The sequence below is a fragment of the Sabethes cyaneus genome, chromosome 3 (assembly GCF_943734655.1).
Source record: "Sabethes cyaneus chromosome 3, idSabCyanKW18_F2, whole genome shotgun sequence".
Lineage (NCBI taxonomy): Eukaryota > Metazoa > Arthropoda > Insecta > Diptera > Culicidae > Sabethes > Sabethes cyaneus.
This window is the reverse complement of record NC_071355.1, coordinates 21,329,832-21,353,386: the sequence shown is the minus strand read 5'-3', so window position 1 is coordinate 21,353,386 and position 23,555 is coordinate 21,329,832. Positions and strand designations below refer to the sequence as shown.

General features: G+C 44.4%; 1 protein-coding gene across 3 annotated transcripts in view; it reads right to left on the bottom strand.

Annotated features, from left to right (window-relative positions):
* Positions 1 to 3,119: 3,119 nt before the first annotated feature.
* The window catches only part of LOC128741740 (zinc finger MYM-type protein 3), a 32,639-nt gene continuing 12,203 nt past the window's right edge, over positions 3,120 to 23,555 (bottom strand). For all 3 annotated transcript variants that reach the window (XM_053837739.1, XM_053837738.1, XM_053837740.1), the window contains exons 2-8: positions 18,839 to 19,988; positions 15,239 to 18,781; positions 15,051 to 15,176; positions 14,861 to 14,982; positions 14,643 to 14,778; positions 14,470 to 14,569; positions 3,120 to 4,760 (exon numbers count right to left, since the gene is read on the bottom strand). In XM_053837739.1, coding sequence (XP_053693714.1) covers positions 4,586 to 4,760; positions 14,470 to 14,569; positions 14,643 to 14,778; positions 14,861 to 14,982; positions 15,051 to 15,176; positions 15,239 to 18,781; positions 18,839 to 19,817 — 5,181 coding nt within the window. In that variant the 5' untranslated portion in view covers positions 19,818 to 19,988 and the 3' untranslated portion in view covers positions 3,120 to 4,585. The remainder of the gene's footprint in view (positions 4,761 to 14,469; positions 14,570 to 14,642; positions 14,779 to 14,860; positions 14,983 to 15,050; positions 15,177 to 15,238; positions 18,782 to 18,838; positions 19,989 to 23,555) is intronic.

Genomic DNA, 23,555 nt, shown 5'->3' with positions numbered 1-23,555 from the left:
ATAAGAAAATAACATTTTCCCCAATTACAGAATTCATCCAACGCGATGTCGTTGCCACTACGGTGGTAGTCCCGACGACTAGAGGGAAGCAGGAGATAGTCGTTGCGTCCGCCTACTTTCCAGGGGACAAGGACGAAATACCACCGCCCGAGGTTGCTGAACTTGTGCGGTACTGCAGTGCAGTCAACAAGCCGTACGTGATAGGCTGCGACGCAAATGCGCACCACACGATATGGGGCAGCTCGGACACAAATAACAGGGGTGAGTACCTACTTGAATATCTTACTTCTAACGATGTCAATCAATAGTTTTCTGTATTTTCAATATTTTCCAAATCGATTTTACGATCAATTGGTGTAAATATCTTGAAAATCTATTGAAAATTGACTGAATTATAAGCCGAAGCGTGAAAACGCGTTTCTACTTTGATGACATCATTTCCAACAACCAATCACGAAGCAAGAATTCTGGTGAAACATAGGTTCATTATTTTCAATTTTTCAATAGTTCAACATCAAGAATCCATACTTTTCTTCATTTGGGTCAATACTTAGAAGATTTTCCGATCGATTGGTGTAAGAATATTGAAAATCGATTGGAAAACCACTGACTGAGCTATTAGCACTCAAAACCTATCATTTTTCGTAACGCTCGCATTTTTCGATTTTTTGGAATGACAGCCTATCTCAAAACTTGCCGTAAGACGTACTGCCCATAAAAGCATAACTGTCCCATATGGAATTTTATCGATTTTGAGAAAAGCACGAAAGTAGCTTATTTATATCCTAATTTATCTAAAAAACTTTAATTTAGCCGGACTTTGTTCGAAAATTTTTCCAAAAAATATCAAACCTGAATTGTCCCATACGAAAAATAAAAGCATAACTGTCCCATAATAATATTGTCCATTATAAACATTTTTTTCTGTCAGCTGAGGCAACCATAAGGCATATAGCTTTGATAAAACAATATTCTTTTAATTTCCACCTGAATAGGATAAAAACTTAACAAAAAAAGAAATATGACAGTAATACATATTTGTTTCTAAGTTTATATCAGTTCGAAACTCGAACTTCATCAAGTTTGCTGTTATCTTTAACAGCAAGGCTGCTCTTTTTGAATATTATTTCTCAAATATCTTCGAGGTATAGCCTTGGTTAGGATTTATAATTTGTGATTACGAAGCCAGCATCACTGGTTCGAAAAAGATCGACGACTTTATGTCCAACACCGCGACGGCTTTCTTGCCTTCTTTAATCACGACCTTGAGATCTTGGAATATTATAGGAGCGTTTCTGTAGCGCATACTTTGGCACAGAAACTATCTTTCACAATGTACTGGCAAAAATTGAAAAAAAAAATATGGGACAGACATGCTTTTATTTAGCAACTTGCGCTTCTAAATAAACGCATAACTGTCCCATCTTCGAAATTTTGAAAAAAATATTGCATTGGTGTTTAATTTTACAACAAAATTTATGTGGATAGTTCAATTACTAGTGTAACGTGATGTTTTTGTCGAATAAAGTAAAATAATTCTTGTATAATGATGCACAATATATAAATCAGTCAGCCACTTTCAATCTCATTTTCCCACGCTTCACGTTTTTCCATATGGGACAATTATGCTTTTATAGGCAGCGTAGTCCTACGTAAAAAAAAGCATGAATAAACAGGCGTATTGTCGTGATGATAAAGCGGTTTTTTTCTTCTTCAAATGCGGTCGCTTTTCGGCGATTTCGATTTTTAATCGGTCCAATAATGATGAATAGTATGCTCCGGTTACGGTTTTACCTTTTACAAGATAGTCCACGAATATTACGCCATGTGCATCCCAAAATACGGAAGCCATAACCTTTCCGGCCCATTGTTGCGTTTTTGGACGCTTCGGAGTACTTTGGCCCGGTAAAACCCATTGTTTTGCCTGTTGTGTTGACTCAGGAGTGTAGTAATGGATCCAGGTTTCATCCATGGTTATGATTCAGCGCAAAAATTCGGTCGGATTATGCGAAAATAATGTCAAATTCTGCTGGGAAATCGTCACACGATTTCGTTTTTGGTCCACTGTGAGCAAACGCGGCACCCATCGCGCGCAGAGCTTCTTCATGCCCAAAACTGAATGCACGATATTGCCCACGCGTTCCAATGACATGTCTACAGCATTAGCTACCTCTCTCAATTTTACTTTGGGATCATTCAACATCAAATCCATTCGACGTTTTCTGGTGTAGCGACCTCTTTTGGGCGTTCAGATCGTTCAGCATCAACTGTGCTCGTACGGCCACAACGAAACTCGGTAAACCACTTATGAATGGTTCCAATCGACGGTGCAGAGTCCGGGTAATACTTATCCAGCTTGGCCTTGGTCTCGGATATCGTTTTCTTGCGTAGATAGTAGTGTTTGTTCAATGCGTAAACATAAATGGCTGAAGTTTTGACAGCCGTCATTTGAAGGATCAAGCTCGACAAAAATGGTTCACATTAGTGAATATTAATGTCATTTCTTAGAATTTTGAGGTACTTATCAGACTGCCTAGTACATACTACACATATATCCAACTTAAACTATAATACTACATTCTACATGCGGAACTGAGATTTAGGTGTGAGCCGAAGTACGCGTCAAACCACCTACCCATGGGAGGGCGTTATATTTAGTCCACTTCAATTTACTGATAAGAATCAAACGATCGGAATTTATAGCCGAAACTCAGACCAGAATGCGTTTGATCAGTTGCCGGACAAAGAAAAAAGATTCACAGATTCTTTGGAGTGACCCTTAGAGGAATCCCGTACGTCATCTATGAGCAACTGGGCAGATGATTCGTACAGATGCTTGATTATCAAACTAGTATTGATATAGGGGAATCTTGTATAACTGGAGTTAGAATCCCTAGCGTAAGGGAAGCGTTTTTACGTAGAAAAAAACACAATTCTCGGAATACTTAATTCTTGAAACATGAGATACAGTCATATCCGGTTTTAGGTACATTACAGAGAATCATGCGGAAGTGCTCATAACGCAGTCGTCGTTTCCGGGAGAAAGATTTCTTCAAACTAAATTGGCCTAATTAACGCATCACTAGCTATTATCTTATGTTTTATTTTTAAATCTGTACGTTCTCCGATTAATAATGTTTGTCTGTTTGTTGTGACTATTTTTGTCCGTTTCCTTGACACTATTTTTACATTTTGGAAAATATCCATCTCTCTCTCTCTCTTTCTCTGCTTCTCTGTGATAGTGATAAAGTTTTAATGCCTATGAAACTAGAACATTTCTGCTATTAGTTATCCAGTTAGGGGTATCTACTCAGCTTGATACACTGACCAAAAACAAAAGGAGAAATTAAATCGTAATGGGGAAAAAACAACCGAAAAAAAACGCCCTATGTGCTTGCTTTTTTGTACAGCAAACCGTTCTTCGTTAAGTGCAAAGGAGAGCTCAAATTTTGATAATCTGTTTTCTGCTCAAATGCTTCTAACAATAAAATGTGTTTAGCTGTTCTATACTAATATGTGTGTGTGTGTTGCAGTAATTATTCTTTCTGTCTCATTTCCACCTAAAAACTATGTTCTCTTATCGATTCCACTGACTTAATGTTTGTGTTTATCCTCGATTTTTTAATTTTTTTTATTGATTTTTTTTAGTTTTCTATGTTCAGAGTTGAGTGAAGTTACCTCTATCAAGCGGTTAAGACAATATTTACAAAAAAAAAAAAGGAAACTTCCTGCCGTTCATACTTTCCTTAGATTCACTTATCGTTTCTATTCAGTTATGGGAAAAAATAGAGTCTCTTGCCTTAAAACTTAAAAAGCACTAGAAAAAAATAAACAAACATCCAGCCACGCAACTGGTGACATAGACTTTTTCATAGTTTCTACGCTGACTCAAAGGATGATTCTTTTTAACGAAAACTTAGTAAAACTTATAGCTCGTTTCATTTTTTGTGACGGCGGAGGAAGTGTTTTTTGTTTTTCATTAATTTTTTTTACGAGTGGTGCTTTGCACGTTTTGAGATCTCTGTATCGTGCTTCCTCCTCTTCCTTCGGGATACGTTGATCTTTAAATCACTCGGTTTTCTGGTTTTTTTAAAACGGTGACGAGAATTAACTTTGCTTACCTGTGGCAGTTCCCGCCGCCATGGTTCCGTTTCAGTTGCTTACCATTCTGCTATTTGTAGAAATTCATAATGCCACTCCAACGGCGATAATAGTCGTTATAGTAGTAATCGTAGTCTGGCGGAGGTGGCGGATGTGTTGTATTGTTGGCCATAAAACTGGTCGGCGGCTGGCCTGTCGCCGTAACCGAAGAGTTCTGCGCATTGCTGCTGTTCTGCTGGGGATAGTGATTTTGCGCTTGCTGGTGCTGCTGTTGCTGTTGTGAAGCAGCCGATTGCTGCTGTTGTTGATGGTTTTGCTGCAGCTGCTGGAGTGACGACTGCAGTGTTCGAAAGGGAAGTGAACTGAGCGCATTGGCTACGCTGTTCATCGTAGAGCAGAAGCTACTGGTACCGGTACCGGTTGTGGCGTTGGAACTGGTGGTGGTATTGCTAGTGTTATCCTCATCGAAGTGCGTCTCGTTTCATTAGCTGGTGAGCAGCGCGATGTTGATTTCCTTTACCATCTTCACGCGGTGCAGCATTTTGCTTAGGGCCTCCTTGCTCAAAGCTTGCGTCGAGTACCAGACGGGTGAATCGGGCACGCAGGATCGTTCCGGCTGCAGATAGAACACGTCATTGCGCGTTTTAACGCTCTCCGGGCTGAAAGGAAGATAGGAAAAAACACATATTTTTATATAGACTAATCTCAAGTTTTTAGTCTTGACCTTGAAATGCGATCATACATATATATTAATATTTTTTGAAACGATGGTTCTACAATTGATGAAGGGACGGTAGGGAAAGAAATGAAAATTTTTTGGTGAAGGTGGGGAAGAGCGGAAAGGAAGGGGGGGGGGGTATTGGTAGCTATGCTTGACAAGTAGTCATTTTGACTCCTACCTTTTGTCCAATGCTGGAAGGTGCATGAGTCGAACCAAGCTGTAATCTGAGATTACAACCGGATTCGAACCCACAACACCCGCCAGGGCATGTGGTTCGCTGGTACTTGTACCTTTGAACCATAGAGGCGCTGGACAAAAGGAGACCGCAAAATCCACTTCTCAAGGATAGCGACGCGTAAGGTTGGGTTATCGACACATATTGTGCCGCTTCCTACATCAATTGCAGATTACCACCGAGCGAGAAGTTTTAATCTAACTACTGTTTACTTTCAGGACGACGACACTATGCCGGCCCTTACGACTTGCAAGGTACTGCACGTGACGTTGTTCGTCTGTCAGCTTGTGTTAGCCGCGTTTCTCGGCGCGGGTTTTCGAGGGAAGGCCCCGTTCCTATGTAATAGACTAATCTCAAGTTTTTAGTCTTGACCTTGAAATGCGATCATACATATATATTAATATTTTTTGAAACGATGGTTCTACAATTGATGAAGGGACGGTAGGGAAAGAAATGAAAATTTTTTGGTGAAGGTAGAACCATCGTTTCAAAAAATACATATTTTTATAAACAACCGATAGTTGAGTTGAGTTCTCTTCAAATGAGATTTGGCGTTTTTTACTGTAGCTTCCCATAAACCACCGAAATGTGGCATACGGGGAGAAGTAAAGTTCTATTCGATATTTTTTGGTAACAGGAACTCTGATATCTTTACTTGGTTAGCTTCATCTTTTAATAATGGGTACAGGCGACGAAGCTCATTTGAAGTTGAAGTGAAATTAGTCACATCATCAGGATTAAGGAGGATGTTTTTCTGTTATAAAGCATACAAAAAAGGCGATGTATACCTATATATGCTTCCGTTTATAGCATTCTTATTTGACGGTAATGAGACCAGTGTATTCCACTCCGCGCTGTTCTCAAACGAGCAGCTTTCACTGTCATTCACTGAGTCCTATAGGGACTGGTAAGGCACTGGAGACGACGGATTATGTGACGATATGATTGTCTTCCAGCAGAAACGCTGGACCTTCTTACAAAAGACGATTTCTTTTAAATGTTGTGAGATATTGTCCTTGCAAAATAGCGTCTTTTGGATCTTCAACGGTAGGAATCATCCGTGAACCATTGATATTAATTACTCAAAATTTTAAATAACTGGTGCGGTGGAATTTTCAAACGGACTAGAAAAATTTGATTGTAATAATACAGCCAAACGTGATCGATATAGAATGGCTTCAAAAACCTTTGTCAACAAGCGAGCTAGGAAAATAAACTTCATCAAGTGGAACAATTCTGGATTTGCTGCAGAGTAATCGCGAAGTTTTGATGCCATCTGTTGCGAATGCAACAGGCTCCGTATGCCTTGCCTTATGCATCAGCAAAGCCATGGATCTCAAATGAACAGCATTGGATCACACACCTGGAAATGCACAGCGTATTTAGTTCGGCGAGTGAATTTCCAAGAAGAAGATGAGCGTTCAGAGTGTAATCCCAATCAATTTCGAATGCCTAGTTGAACTGCATCAGAACCTTTGCTATCACTACTACAGAAGAAACAAATCCCGGTGGTGCGAACATCCTAACAATATCTTTTTGAGAAGGGCTTCTTGGCGGGGGCTTTGGTGATAACGAAGCGGAAATTATCCTGCGATGGATACCACAACATACCGAAAACGGTAGCACCGACATCATGTTTTAGTTTGACATTTATTGCTCCATCAAGTGTAATCAACGAGTAATCATCTATCGAGGCATTTCTCGTTAATTCCTACAAAATTTTTCTACACACTTTTCGTTCCTGTTCATTGCCTGTTAGTCTGTTTTGTTGTGTTGTTTTGTTAGAAGCAGTAATATGTCTATATAAAATCAGCGGTCCTAAGTTGCTACCTTGTGGTACTCTTGAGATATTTGCGAACTGTGCTGAAGTTCCCAATGATATATTCTTCTGGTAGAATTGTTCGAGTTTTGCTAAACGAATACCGTGGATCCCCACTAATTTCTACGATTTCTCATGCAAATTAACGGAGTTAGTTTTCAATTTAAACAACTGATCCCCTAAAGTGCTGCAACTTCTTTGAACTGGCCGCCCCCCCTCTTTTTGTTGTTTCAGAGGTATGATTTAGTTGGCAGTTGCAAACAGCGAATATTTCATTCTCCGATCGAATTTCTATCGAAATCGTTGAGAAATGTGAAACAAATTAGACACGTTTGACATAGCATAGCATAATTTAACCTCCCGTGAGTTGCCCGCGAATGATCTAGATCAGCTGAAATTTCACAAAGAACCATCAGAATAATGCTTGGGAGTAGAAGATCATTCTCGTTGAGCATTTTCTGGTAATCCAATTCTTTGTGATGATCAATAGCAAAGCTGGCCACGTCCAATGTAGGTCAATTTGGGAGGGAAAGGAATGTTAGTCCGACACCTGCTGCTACTAGAGACCGAGGAATCTCCTGCATTATCCACAAATGTCACATGATTCGTTAGTGGAAAGGAATGGATCTGGATCCATCGAGGAACTTCGAAAACTATGACTGCGCGAGATACCTTTTGGCTTCCTTCGATCATAAAACATATTTAGAAACGCTGACTAATTTATCAGGGATCTGTATAAAAACCATCAAGCTTATGATATTCGATATCATACAATAAAAACCGATTTCACGGCTCGAATGTACGAGATACCTCGTTTCTAATGCTTCAATTCAAGTCCTGGTTTGTAAACGCGTCATTGTTAAGTGTGCCCAAGTGAATTCCAAATGACCTTCAAAGACAACTGTCGGAAAGGTGTAATAAGCGAGGCACGAAAGCCAAATTTCTATACGACACTCAGATCAAAAAGTTACCTGTTTTTATAAAGTTAATGTAATGATAATGGTCATTGACCAAACTGCGGTCGGGCATTAATATTAATATTTTTTTTGAAACGGTGGTTCTACAATCCCGCGCTGAGAATCGCGGCTAACATGCTGACAGACGAACAGCGTCACGCGCAGTACCTTGCATGTCGTAAGGGCCTGCATAGTGTCGTCGTCCTAACAGAACATTTAACCAATCCAGCTCTAGAGCCAGAAAAGGCGGAAACTAGTTATAAATTGCCCTTGAACAACAGGCTTCATTCGCACCTCAAGCAAATACCACCAGGGACGTAAAATGTACTGGTTGGTGACCAAAATCTGAAGACATTTGACATTGTTTCTTGCGACCAGTCATTCGGCAGATCTCTAGTATACACGTACCGAGAAGAAATACCAGAATAACGATAACATCGCTTGCTCGTCGTGTCGTACACACTACGGAGCGGCAGAGACACGCTTCAATATTCTAGTCCCATGCATGACAAAAGGTGTACTGGCTTTTGGTATTCTCGTTTGCTGCTTCTTTCGTGTACCTACCGCTTTTCCCTAAATAATGCGGAATCAGAGAAGAACGTTTCCAAAATTGAAAACGAACTCTACTGCATCTATTTTTACAAGATTTTTAAAGTAGTGATCAGCCACAAAACCGTACCATAATGCAACTATTTTCATTACATAAAGTTCAGATGTAAACGCATCAATAATTACACCTTATTCTCTACCGCTTGTCCATATTATTCCAGCTAGCGCTGTTTGCTTATTATCATGTATGTATTTGAGCTGGTTTTAACGAAGCGACAATACGAAGCAACGATATTGGCTGAGCTTCTGACATGGCCTTGCATACTGGCAAATGTATAGAAAAAATTACCACTCTTATAGTTTGCCCTGGCAAGACGCTTCATTGTTAGTAAATGCAGAGTTTAGCAAGAAGATTGTGGAGGGGCCTGAAAATAAACTCATGCTAAAGTAACACTGCATCGAATGGCCTAGTTCTACTGAGATTCGAACCTTCGACCACTCGCTTGTCAAGGCAGACTCGATAACCTTGCGGCTTAGGGTCCGCCTGATATCATGTTTTAGTTTATTTGTTAAAACAAAGTCAACAGATTTCTGGATCCTACTGACTAATAAAAACTACTAGCTAATGTTCTAAAGCGAGATTTCAACACATTGCGGCTAACGCCAAAGTCAAAACAGGATACAAAATGCGTTGTAAGCCAGTAATAGTGCTAAAGGTTCTGCGGTTAGTTTTTTTGTGTGGTATACGTAAAAATGAATTGTTCCGTGTTAAGCGAGGCGGAGCTGAAATGTCGATTCTCTCAAGTATCCAAGGGCAGTCGATCCGGGACGTCAAAACATCTGATATAAAAACAGAGTTTGCAGAGAGTCCAGTTTGATTAGTCTGCAAAGCTGTTCGTAGCTTGGTAGTCTGATCGGGTCGTTCCATGGTAGCCGTCGGAGCGCAAAGCGAATGAACCTCCGCTGTACTGCCTCGATTCCCGACGGGTGACGCCGTTTTGATAATACGGGCTCCATACGGGTGCGCAGTATTCAAGATTAGAACGAACAAACGCACAGTAGAGTGATTTCAAGCAGTATATATCATTGAAGCTTTTGGCGATACGCATGGTGAATCCCAAATTCCTGCAGGCCTTGTCGACAACGAAGAAAACGTGTTGTTTGAAGGTCAGTTTGGAGTCGAGTAGTACACCGAGATCTTTGACGCAATCAACACGTCGTAAAGATATGCTTGACAGTCGGTATTCGAAGATTATCGGATTCAGCTTTCTGGAGAACGTAATCACTTCACACTTATCGGGGTTCAATGATAGACGATTGTTTTTACACCATTCGGCAAATATCGACGGCTGGTTCTGGAGTGCGAGAGTATCACACGAGTCATTTACTTGTGCGAACAATTTTAAGTTGTCGGCAAACGCAAGTCGAGGACCTTTGAGCGTTATGTTGACGTCGTTAAAATAGACAAAGAAAATCGAAGGACCAAGATGGCTACCTTGCGGAATTCCAGAGAAGGCGGTGAAAGCCTGTGAAATGGACCCGTCGATAGATACATTAACGAGACGATTCGACAGATACGATTTAAACCACTGGAGCAGCGGCCCTCCAAAGCCGAGTTTATCCAGTTTAGCAATAGCGATTCGATGATTCAGCTTATCAAAGGCAGCAGAGGTCCGTGTAGATGACGTCTGTCTGAGAACGGTCGTCGAAGCAGTCCATTATGTAGGAACTGAGTGTTAGTAGATTGATAAACGTCTGTCTCAAAAGGAAATACAGACATGCCAATATCTGCATTTTCTCTGACAGTCAAGCGGCACTAAAAGCGCTTAAAGCTTTTAAGTGTTTCTCAAAACTTGTCTGGGACTGCATTTGTCTCTTACGGCAACTGAGCCAGGTAAACTCGGTAAACCTGTACTGGGTCCCCGGTCATTGCGGAATAGATGGAAATGAAGTCGCAGACGAACTAGCCAGATGTGGTTCTAACTCTCTATTCACAGGTCCGGATCCATTCTGCGGTATCTCGGACTGTGTGATGAAGAGTGGGTTGAAACAATGGGAGAGCCGAATGATTATGGCCAATTGGATGGCTGTACAGTCGCTCAAACAATCAAAGAAATTTATAATGCCTAGTGTTAAGGTTACTCAGAAGCTGCTGAGTCTCAAAAAGAGAGTCCTCAGCACGTTTACCGTTCTGGTGACAGGACATTGCCCGAGTAAATATCATCTTCGGAATCTCGGTTTCGTGCAAGATGATATTTGTCGCCTGTGCAATACCGAGAGCGAAACCTCGGAACACTTACTCTGCAATTGTGGAGCACTAATAGGACGCAGACTGCAGTACTAGAGCCTAGGGAGCTCTGGTTTGCGTCGCCGATCAGGACTATAAGGTTTATAAACCAAGTCATCCCTGATTGGCACCTGTCTCGCTCTAGCTACCAGCCTACCACTTCTTCAATAAGTGATAGGTAAGCCTGAAGCGTACAGCAAAAGAAACAATGGGGCATACCACAATAGTTCAAAATAATGGACGCAGTGGTGAGAGTACCCAACAGAAGAAGAAGTAGTAGATTGATGGTCATTGAGCGCTTGGGCATGAATCCGTGTTGTTCATCGGCCAATTCAGTTCGGCATCGGCTTCAATACAGTTCTTCAAAAAGATTAAAGGTATGCCGTCCGGTCCACCGGAGGAAGAGTTTTTTAGCTTCAGAGCGGCCAGCCTAATCATAGCATCGTTAATAGTCAGGATATTGAGAGAGTCGCCGAGCCTGGAAACGCTTTCTAGTGCAGTCGATACTTCTGTGTCAGACAGCCTTTCGTTAACAAAGACACTGGCTAATTTCCGTGAGAATAGTTGACAAACCATATCCATAACAGTAGCAGTGTCGTTTCCGAAGAACATTGCTGACGGAAGATCGTTGTCTTTTCGTTGAGCATTCACATATTTCCAGAATGACTTAGGGTTACGTTTCAATCTGCGCTGGATGTTGTTTAAGTATTTACGGAAGCAGTGACGACTGAACTTCTTGTAACGTCTGTTGACCGCCAGATAGTGGTTTCGCAGGGATTGTGTCTTGTAGCTTGAGTACCTCCTTAATGCAGCTTTTTTTCGGATTTGAGGCGATGCAGCGTAGCGTTTATCCAAGGTAGATACGGTAGTTTGCCACTTAGGTCATTGTAAATTATTTGTAAAGTTTTTGTTCCCCGCGATCGAAAAATTTTTGTACAAAATCTATTATTTTTGGGTTTTACAGCCTATATAACTCAAAAAAGAGTTTACGGATTGGTAACACTTTTAGTACGTAACAAAAGTGGAAGTACAAATAATGTTATTTCCGAAAATCGACAAAAAATTTTTTGTTCGATTTTGACTCTATTTTGGAAGGTTTCTGCATGGAAAATAAAAACGTATACATGAAAAGTAAGAATAGATTGCGTGATTAAAAATATATGTTTTTTTTTCGCTTCCCCCCTTCAGTTGCCCAGCATCCGAAGGACAAAAACTTTAAAAAATATTTGTAATGGCCTTATTGCTCGAGGGGTGCTCCATCGAGATTACTCGTTGATTACATAAAAAGCTCTTTACACACTTCTCGTTCATTGCCTATTAGTCTGTTCTCTGTGCCGTAATGTAAAGCATAAAGCGGTCCTAAGTTGCTACCTTGTGGTACTCTTGAGTTATTCGCCAACTGTGCCGAAATTTCCAACGCTACTTTCTTCCGGTAGAATTTCTCGAATCTGCTGAAACTTGTATAAATTGGCCACCCTGCTTTTTGTTGTTTCGGAGGTTTGATTTGGTTGGTAGTTGCAAGCTGCGAATCACTCATTCTTCGATAGAATTCCTGCCAGAATCGTTGAGAAACGTGAAACAAATTAGACACGTTTGACCAGCACAAATAAATAAGATTCATGTGCAGTCTTCATAAGCAAATGATTGCAAACGTTGATAATATGACGCTTGGACAATTTTTTTCACGAAACTAGCGGGGTTTCAAATTAAAAAGTGCTCAGATTAAAAACGGTCAAACGAACAGGGGTCCACGGTACCTGATCAACCTGACCAAAGCGCCGCTTGCGGTTGTGTGCACACCGTATCTTTTTGAGCGTCAATGCGACTATTCAGCAAACATGTTGAGGCGAATTGCACAAGCTAGTGATTGTCGAGTGTTTGACAGAGAAACCGTCATGACAAGTCCTATGTAATTCTTCCATCAAGCCGGATTCACCATTTTTGGGGCATTCTAGTAACATGTCCTAGTGTACCCGATCGACTTTTGCCGTCGACTTTTAAATACTGCGTTCCCCGTAGAGGAACTAGTTCGTGGTTTATCTTTTGTCTCCAGACACTGTTCGCCTATTCTCAGTGCTCGTCTGTCCTCTTTGAGCAAAGTCCACGTCCTATCTCGTATGCCCACAGAAAGTTCATAAAGAACAACCGGTCCAATGAGGATTTTGTACACTATCAGATCCGTATACGGCGGCGTATGCTTCTTGATCGTAACATTTTACGAAGGGTAAAGTGGCCCGACCCGGATTCTTACTATTGCTGTTACCTGCGATCACCAAGGCAAAGCCTAGGTGCTACATTCCGATCTCGAAACTTGACCTTCTGTTTCTATACGACAGACTTTGCAGCCAGCGTAAGAGTACAGAACAATTACAGGGCTAGTGCTACAATTTAGTTGAATTTTACGGCCTAGTCGAGAGCTTGTTAGACCAGTCTTGTACCTTGAGGCCTACACAAAGTCAGTTACCACATATATTTCGTCGCCGTCAACGGTTAACGTTCGTTTGAAGCACGCGGTTATCTCCTTTGGTCCTCTTCCTTGCATATATTTGGTCTTCAAGGCATTTGTTTTTATTCCTATCCTCCTAGACTCCGCTATCTGTCTGGCGTAGATTGCTTCCGCCGTTGCAAAGTTCCTGACTATGACATTAAAGTTATCGGCCTGCGAGTTTCTACCCTTCGTGCCTCTCGTTTCGATGTCCGTTCGTCGAATAGCCCCCTTAAGAGCGATGCATGCATGCAGGATAATCCGTCGCCATGTCTCGAAGGGAAACACATCACTCGATCCAATGTAGCTCTGACCAGTCGCATAAATTATCCGGAAACCCGTGTTCGTGCATTACCTGTCATAGCTGGTCTCAATCGATTATACCGTATGCTGCTTTGAAGTCGATAAAGATGCGATGCGTGGGCACGTTGTACTTACTTTGCACGGTGTATTTTGCAAGATTTGACAGGATGGTTAAAATTTGGTCCATAGTGGCACGAGCTCCCATGAAGCCCGCCTGCTAATTTCCTATGAAAGCTTGTGCTATCGGTAACATCCTACGGTAACATGCTATCTCAGATAGGCACTTCTAGGTTAACTACCGTTCCGCCTCTGTTTCTAATCAGATTCCCTCCCTCGTCCCTACATACATATGTCAAGTTTCGGTGTGTAACCCTTACGAGATTGGTTCACCTTCTCTCGTAAAACTTGTGCATGTCATTAGATCAGATAGTTGTTCTAGTTCTTCAGGATCTCTGTCCGGTTTCTGATGCTTTTAACTCTCCCGAATCGTGGTTAAATGCTTCCTTGCTCATCGGTATTTGACCAATCCATGGTAACCATGGTAAATTCAGTCATAAGGTTTCATAACTCTTGTCGGTTAACATTATCACACGCGGCTTGGAAAACGATTAATGCGTGGTAATGGTTATGCGTGGGGACTCGGAATTAACAACACTTGCGAACAATTTGTCGCAAGGTAAAGTTTTAGTCTATTGATAGACCGACCTTCTATCACAACTTCCAACGAATCTGTTGGCTAGTGGCAACGGTCGATGATAGATGACTTGGAATAGTACTTCATATGCGGCATCCAGGATAGCGACTGCTCGACTCCGAAATTTCAAAATATTTCGTTCAAAGATCCACATGGTATGTCCATGTAGAGAATTTTACGAATTTGCGATTCTTTTACCCCTCCCCATCTTACATCGGGACTAGTTTTCCAATTTTTATGCGGTTTAATGGGGGACGCGTATGCGTTCCCATAACACTATAGAAGCTAATCAAACAGTTCAATTGGTTTTGCCACTTACCATTTCGACAAGTAAAATTCGTACAACTTCACCGGGCACCTCAGCGGATTTTCCTCGTTCTCCTGCTGTTCGTAGACCTTTTTCTTTCGCGAGTTGGCAGCTAGTTGGGGAAATCAGTAAACAAATATAAGTCAGAATTCCAAGCTTACGAAAAACCAAAGTAAAAAACCTACCAAGCGACGACTGCGGAGGATAGAATCGTAGCAGAACGTTACGCGATCCAGGCATTTTGGCACCGCCCTGGTTCGGGTTCCGCTTCCAGTGTTTCATAATGTGCGAAAAGCTGAGCTCCATATGTTCCTCGACCGTCTGTAAATCACGAAAGAAAAAAAACGTAAGTCAACGGGTTTTTTTTGTCTCTTTCAACATGGTTAGGTTAAAATAATAATACCGTTAGATTGAAATGCTTTGTGTTGAAGAACATTAGCGTGCTCAGCAGCACGTGGGGTGAGTGTGCGCCCAGCTGTTTGCACTCCCACAGGTGCTCCTCCTCGACACGGGTCACGATGTATTCTGCGAAGCGAGAAAACAATTACTGCTAGAAGAATCCCATTGTTGAATGACTAAGAGAGCCAACTTACGGGAATCATTGTATAGCACGGAGAATTTCTTCGCCACCTCATCCAGACAGTCGGTGAAGCGCTCGTAGTAGGGATCGGTAAAGATGTTATCGATTCGTCCGTTCTCGAACAAATATTGCTGAATGCCTAAATTAACGAAATAATGCTTTAAAATTTTTCTTTGCTTATCTATTGGGCAGGTAACTTACCTAACACCAGATAGTAGATCGTATCGGGTGCATACTCGGTGCCGTTCGGCTTGCGGACTTCCTTCACGAACAGACAGAGCGAATAGTTGAGCTCATCCGCCGTCAGTTGCAGTATTTCCGACTTGAACGGTTTCCTCCGGATGGTGCTCTTCTCCAGGTCGGCATTCTTGGTCAGGACCCACTGCTTCCAGGCGTTCACACCGAACGTGTACTTGAGACACATGTTGGCGTCCGGCTTTTCGGCCGGCTCTCGCGGCGGTTCCGGCGAAGGTTCGCTGATTTGCTCGCGTTTGATGCGTTTGTTGGGCGATATCTGCTGGCGGTTGTTGTTGTTTGCCCGCGAGTTGGCGGCCCGTTTGCGACCGCCCCGCTGGGTGGTAAGCGCCGCCGCCTGTTGAGCCTGCCGTTGCTGCTCGAGCATCATCAGCTGCTGGTGGTGCAGCTGCTGCTGCGAACCGTCGTCGTACCCGTGATGGCCCGGCGGCTGGGGAGCGATTGTGTTTGCCTGCATCGCCGATTCCAGATCGACGGGCGGGTCTTCGAAATCGTTGGATGCCATTTTCAGCGCTATCTGGACCAGATCTTCGTTGAAGGAGGTGTTGTTTTCCATGCCGTGATCGGCGGTTCCGGTTGCGAACTGATCGCCAGCGTCTTCGTCCGAGTCGGAATCGCTGTCGTCCTTCTTCTTGTCGCCGGCAACCATCTCGGCCATCATTAGGAGTTCTGCCTCGTACGGATCGGTAGGCATTTTGTCTTGGATTTTTTTGATTTCTTTCATGATGCCGGCAGCGGAGTTGCGCGTTGTTGGAATGAAAACCGGTACCGGTATTGGAAGCGGGAACGGTACGGGAATCGGACAGGGCAGCGAGTACATGTGCATCGGCGTTGGGACGTAGATGGGAACGGGAATCGGAATGACAATCTTTCGCTGCAGCCAATCTTCTGTTTGGCATTCGACGTTACATTGAACCGGTCGGCAGCTAACCGCTTTCGATTGCTGGATGGGTTTGCACATTGTGCCGGCATTTGCCACCTCAGCAGGAACGGCTGGAACTGTAACGATTTGCGTTTTAAGTTCCACCTTCGGTGGTGGGGGCTCCGGTGCTTCAAAACGCTGCTGAACGGACGTTAGTTGGACGCTGAGTGGTTCTAGAGAAACTCTTAATTCTGGCAGATCCATACCTGGTGTAGAGGAAGCCGTCGAAGGACGACCCACTTTCGAACGGGTCGATCGGTTAGCACTACCCACCTGGCCGGCCAGTGATTGCACCGATGAAATTACAGGCAGATCGCCAGAAGTCATAACGGCATTGGCAACTGCAGCCGCTGTTCGTGGGGGCCTTCCTTTTTTCTGTGGCAAATGGCTCGCAGAACTTTGTGGCAGCGGTGAAGATGCGGCAGCAGCTGCGATGGCTGCTGCAGGCAGCGTTCCCGTTTTCTTAACACGCTTGGGCAATCCGGTCGGTACCGGTGCGTTTCGGATTTCTTCCGAATCAATGGTGAGAGGAATTTTGTTGAACTGACTCTGGAAGGACATCACACACTGGTAGGTACAGAAATTACGTACACTCGCATCGCTCATCGTCAGGTGATATTGTGGCGTTTTCAGCTGTTTACAGTGATCGCAATGGATCTGCTTCATGGAAAGTGCGTTCACCGAGACTTCGCACAGCGTTAGACAGTTCAGCGAACACATTGCCATGTTGCCAACCACCTTCTGGATCATGTCAAAGTTGTATTTCTTCACCTTGCACCAATTGCACGACACAATCTTTCGGTTGGTGATGATGTAGAGATTCATGCATATTTTCGAGCAGAACGGGGCACCTTCCTGACCTCGATCCGTGGTAAATATGGTAAAACTATCGGTCGACTTCCGCTCGAAGTAGGTCTTACACATGGCACACTCATCCGGGTTCACGTTGTTAACGAATTTGAACGCCGAAAAGCACGGCGTACTGCAGAAGAAATGCTCCCGATTGTCTAGCATTACGTTGATCTTTGTGACCTTCTCATGATTACAGACGGCACACACATGGGGAACCTGTTTTTTGCTCGGATCCAGAACTTCCTCGTACTTCTTCAAACAGATTTGCGTACAAAAGTCCTTAAAAAGACCTTTATCCCCGACCGGCGCCAGGAATCCCAGCTCACCGATGGTGATATCTCGCTGACAGTAGGAACAAACTTTCAAATTCTTCTTGTACTGGTCCAGACAACTGGAGCGGCAGAACTGCCGCACATCGAATCCGAACCGCACGCAGTACTTACCCAGACTGGTGACCGAAACCGAACTGCTGCACATGGCACAGTTCGAGCCGACCGAGTTCTGATACACTCCCAGGCATTTCTCGTTACAGAAATCAAGCGTCTCCCACTGCAGTGTTTTCTCGGTCAGCTGAATCAGTCCAAAGCACTGTGCGCACCGTCTCATATAGCTAGCTTCACGCTCCAGCCGAGCGTGTTCGGCTTCCTCCTCCGAGCGGGCAACTGCCTTTACGTTCTCCACCGGAGTCTCCGGTTCGTTGGGGATCCGTTTCGGCAGATCTCTAACCCGTACCGATCGCCGCTTCAAACGGAACAGATCCTGATGTTCCGTCATCAGCAAATTCAAGCAGTCTTCGTGACAAATGAACATCTCATCGTCATCCTGGGAGAAGTAGTACTTGCAATTCTTAATCTCATTGCACTGGATGCACTTTTTCTCCTCCGGGTCGGACTTCTCATCAACCAGATAACGCTTCCTCTTCAGCACGTACTTTTCCCCATTGATCGAAGTCAGATGCTCGACGCACTTCGTATCGCAAAGGTACTTGTAGCGGTCTTCGCTGTCCGGCTTTCCACTCTGGTACCGATACTGGCAGGTGGTTTTCTTCTCACAACGAACGCAACTTTTCTCGCAGTCAAAAATCTGCACGATCGCGACTCGCTTTTGAATCAGCGCATACTTTCCGGGATTTTCGGTTCGCATCTGCTGGACGCAGTCGAACGAACAGATAAACTTTGCCTCCTCACCATCCTCCTGTATTAGACTGTACTCGCAGGGCTTGCTCGCTGCACATTTCAAGCACGTTTGCTCCATCGGTTCCGGTACCTCTCGAATTTCATTCACCTGCGGAGGCGCATCGGCAGCATGATCTTGCTCCGGTTCAATCTCCTCGATGTGCTCGGCACCCGATTCCAGCCGTACCTCGGGCGATGGTTCCTTCTCCAAATCAACGGTTTCAGCTGCTGGCTCGGCGACGGCATCCGTTGCTTTCTCAGCAGCGGTAGTTTCTTTTTCAGCAGCGGTTTCCTTTCCCGCATCCACAACGTCGCCATCCACCGGTTCCACCGGTGGTGTTTTATCACCCGTCGTTGTTTTCTCCGCCGGTTCATCCCCGGTTTTATCCATTCCATCCTGACTTTTCTCGGCTTCTTCAGCGGCTTCACGAACCACCCGGGCACGTTCCTTATCCGCATCCGATAGCTCGCGCTCATCGTCCGGCAGCAGGCAAACATTTTCATCAACTCCCTCCCCTTCAGTCAGCTCAACAACTCCATCTGCAAAACAAAAAAATTTATTCACAATTCCGTTAAGGTAACAATGTAACAACTCACCTTCAGCCACACTATCCTCAGCCGTCTCGGTGGCGGCGGACAGGGTGGTTTCGTTTAACGCCGACGTGTCATTCTCCGTTGTCTGCAGCGTTTCGTCCGCCTCGGTGCTGTTGTTCATCGTCGCATCATTGTTGTCGTCCCCGCCGGTGCCGACGCCGCTTTCATCATTCTGAATCGACGATTCATCTTTCGATTGTTCCGCTGCATGCTTGACCTGATCGAATGGATCCAACGTAGCGACAGCGCCGGTTGCCGATTGATCAAGCGATTTGTCCGTTTCATCCATCGGTTCACCCTCATCGCCGTGGTGTCGACTTTCGTCGACGTTCGTCATTTCGATGTCGTCCAGTAAATCGCCCGCAGCTGCGCTGCCCGGACGACTGCTGCCGGCAGCACCTTCTTCTTCCTCTCGCTCGACGACGCACTGACTTTCACCCTTCTCGCTCACGGGCTCCAGCGTTGGCGTGAAACTATCTCCGTCGTCTTTACTGGCTGCTGTTTCTTCTGCTGGTGTTGTTGTTGTTGCTGCACCACCACCCTCATCATTGCCATCACTGTCTTTTTTAAATGATTCATCCTCTTCCTTCACATCCGGACTAGCAGCGTCAACGTCCATTTGCTCCGGTTCACCGTCTTGCTGGCTTGACGACGCTGCTGCTGCTGCTGGTTCTACGGTTTCGGCAGGGCCCTCTTCGTCTTCACTTTTAGTCGCAACGGAAGCGGGTTGCTCTCCTTCGACTTCGTCTGCTCCGGCTGCCGAGGTAGATTCTTGCGATTCTTCCTCGGTAGCGGGCGTAGCTTTAGCATCAACGACGTCTTCCTTTGTGTCTGCATCGGTATCATCCGTTTGTTTAATAGTTTCACCCTCAACCGTGTCCTCTACTTCTGCACTTGCTGCTGCCGGCGCTGGTGCTTCTGCTTCTGCTGGCGGGCTGTCTTCGACCGGCGGAGCAGCCGGCTGATCGCCAAGTTCATCCATTTTTGTTGGTGAGGCGTTTGTTCGTCGTACGGGGAAGTTCCGCCGCGTTCGTTGCGCCGATCGTGAAACTTACTCACTAGAGCTTGTGCAGCTTAAAAACTCTGAATTCGCTTCTTTTTGATTGGATTGCACGAATTTTTCTTCGTGATGTTGTGAGATTTCTTTTAAAATCTGAAAGCATAAGTTTTATTTAGTTAATATAAATTCTTCGAGAGCGGTCAGCGGCAGTCGGAATAGTTGGTTTGGAAAGATAATCCAGATTTTGGAAACGTTTTGTCGATGACTTGGTACGGAGTAAAATATTGTGACGTACGACTACGTCTTAGGTAGATTTTTAATTGATTTTAGATTCGCGCGATAGAAAAATGGCTAGATACTAAGCGATATCCTATTTTAGTCATTTTCAGAACATTCGTTAAGAAAAGGTGGTACTTTACTAGCACAGACATCAGTATGAACATAGTCAGTGCAGCTGCGGAGAAAAGTGCGCATTATGGCGAAAAGTAAATTACTTCTTTCCCGCTTTTGAAAAATTAATTGAACGCTTCTATGGAGTCATTTCTCCACGATTTCTCAACTTCCATGTACGGACAATGGAATACTTATTGGATCATGTCAGGGCAAATGTCGGTGAAGCTGGAAGCATAGAGTGCAGAGAATGCCTTTGCTTTGATTACTTCAAGTTTGACTCTCGTTGAATCCGTCTTTCGAGTCATATTTAGTTGTTGATTTGTCAAGGTGTAAGTTATAAGCCCGTTTCACAAAAACACCTTTTGATAATTATAACTAACAGTTAAAAAAATTAATATTAGCTGCGCTTTCTCCATATCGCCGCTTTTGTCTTCGCATCATAACCTACCTGATGAAAAGGATCAGGACTCAGGAGGAATAGAAGGATTTGGATGGGGGATGGAAAACGTCAAAAAAAACTTTTCAGGAGTTCTAAATGTTACGGACTCTGTTGTAGCATACGTGGTCCTTATAATTCTTCATGTATGTGCCTTTATTATCGGCCTATAAATTGACTTCTTTGCTTAACGTAAGAACGACTTAACAGCAAACTAATCGGGTTTGATTTAACCCATCTACGTAGCGGCGTAGGTCGGCTGCATACGAATTGCTATTTGTTGTCTGCTACAGATTCAGCTTCGTCAGTTGGAAGAGAGGCGATGAGATGAGCGAGCGCCCCATCTTCATTCATTAAAAGTCGATCTGCGATGCGCTGATGTACATCGACTCCCATGCATGCAAATTGTTTATTATTCAAAAATTCGATCAAACCAATTTATGGTCTTAGCGAAAATGAGAGGATTTTCTCACATTTTTAAGGAGCTTTGATTGCGTTTTCCCAATCAATTCCCAATGTTGGAGGCAGAAGAATGCATTGCTACACTCGAATCGTCGGTCCTTTATTTCTCCACAGCTATTTTATGTTCTTTGAATCGAAATTTGCTACGGATTTGACCAACATACACAGCTGAGCAATCCTTACAGGGGACCTCGAGATACCTGACTGTTCTTCGGGCGGTACCTTATCTATTTGATTGTTCAAAAGCTCCTGCAACGCATTACCATAAAAGTGGTTTCATCTCATCAGTATGATGCAAGTGCTGTATTCTGGTTCACCAGCTCTGTTTCTCGCTTTCGTCGTGTATCAATTTTGTAAGTTGCCAGCAGCTCCAGCACACCCCACTGTTTCGTGTTAGCTTGCTGATGTAGCTGCAGGGCGTTCCGCTTCCTGAGCTCACCGGTTTCCACGCTCCAACCCTTGTAGGAGCGGGGGCCAAGACAATGACTTTTCGGAATTGCGCCTGTTGACGCTGGTTCATCCATCATCGACCATAGGTCCGCATACGGTTGTAGATCGACGATAGGTAATTCGTCCGATCTTACTTTAGCGACGCCTTCCTGGTCGTCTTTAACCACCATGTTACATGTTACTCTGTTACCATACCATTTTCGTCTAAGAGATTAGAAGTTTCGGGACAGCTGCTTTCAGTGGTGTTCAAGAAGGATGTACTTCCTGCGGATTTCCCAGGATTGTATCCTCGGGTTGATTAGCGCTCGCAGATGTCGATGCCAGAACGATATTTTCACTCGCTACCGCCTCGGCTTGCTTTACCCAATCTTCTAACCGTTTCGTACTACTCCAAGTGCTGCGCATACTGCGTACACTTCCACCTTCTTCCTCTTCATGCCGACTCAGTAGCTCATGCTTCCGAGCTAGGAACAGTTTTTCGCGCTTCATTCTTTCCTGAAGCTCACGTTCGTTTAACGCACGTTCCTTTGCAATTCTCTCGCGGCTTAAATCCTCCAAAAGCTTCTTCTCTTCGTCAAGACGGTGCAGTTCACGGGCTACTTTTGCTGCACGAGCACTAGATGAGCTGGAGATCCCGCTTACCTGGCTCGAGGCTGGTTTCGCTATACCAGAAACATCACTCCGCATGCATGGTAGACATAAGAAAGGAGCCGAACGTACCGTGTCCGTATTCACGTTCGCACAAGTAAAATGGTACCAGCTACTGCACTTCAAACACTGTACCATATATCGCTCCGAGTTATTTGGCCGATCGCAACCGGCACAATCTTGCGACTCACCTCCGTCATGGTCTACTATAGATGCGATGAATGAATCCTCCGATGAATGATTCGACACTTTTTGTTCTCCACCACCAGGGGCTGTTCACAAACAACGGGCTGATGCGGCGAACATCCTCCCCCCGTGTCGCCTCAACTTTCGGTTCAACGTCACCACATCTTTCTACGTCCAGCACAGCCAACTTTGAACAGGCCTCTTCAAGATTCCTGCCGACGTTTTCACTTCTGCGCGACGCGTTATCCCATCCTTTCTCGTTCCACGAGAACGAGATCTCCCACTTTTATCGGCTCGGAACCACTTCGTACGCCTAACGATAGTTGGCAAGTATTCAACCACCCAGCGCCGCCAAAAGCTATCCAGGGTATGCTTCACCATGTTCCAGCTACTCCTCAACGCTATACCCTCGTTTGTTGGTAGTTTTACTGGATCTTGAACGTCACTGGAGTGTAACAGCAGAAAATCTTTCGGAGTTAACGACGCATGGTTGACCGATTCAAGCGGAATGAATGTCAACGGCCTGGAATTAACCATACTTTCCGTTTCTACCAACACCGTTGTGAACGATTCGGCGTCCAGTTTCCTTACTGCCGGAACACATCCCAGCGTAGATTTTACCATTCTTTCCCAGCAGCCTCCCATATGAGGAGCAGCAGGAGGTTGGTAAATGGTTGAATAACGCGTAAAACAGACCCCATTGTGGTCCCTAGCCTCTTATCTAGCAACTCCTACCCGTATCTCCACGTGGTACCAGCTGGAATACGAGCAACCTTAGCGGAGATCGTGTAACCAACCCCGGTGGAAACTAAGGTCGTATACCAACAGGGGAGGAGGCACAGTGTGTCTCGACACTGCAAGATGGCAGCCCCATCACGAGACTCAGTAGCGTAAGCCCTAGAACGGCTACCTATCTAAACAAAAAAAAAACTTACAAGAGTCAAGAAATATCTTCTCGGAATATTCGGCATGGACCAAGGCGACGAAATAAGGACATGGAATGAAGACTTGGTACCTGGAACTGCAGATCGCTAAATTTCGTTGGCGGCGACAGGTTGCTGCTCGATCAGCTAGAATCCCGAAAGTTTGGCATCGTGGCACTGCAGGAGATCTGTCGCAAGGGCGAGAAGATGTGGAGGATCCGT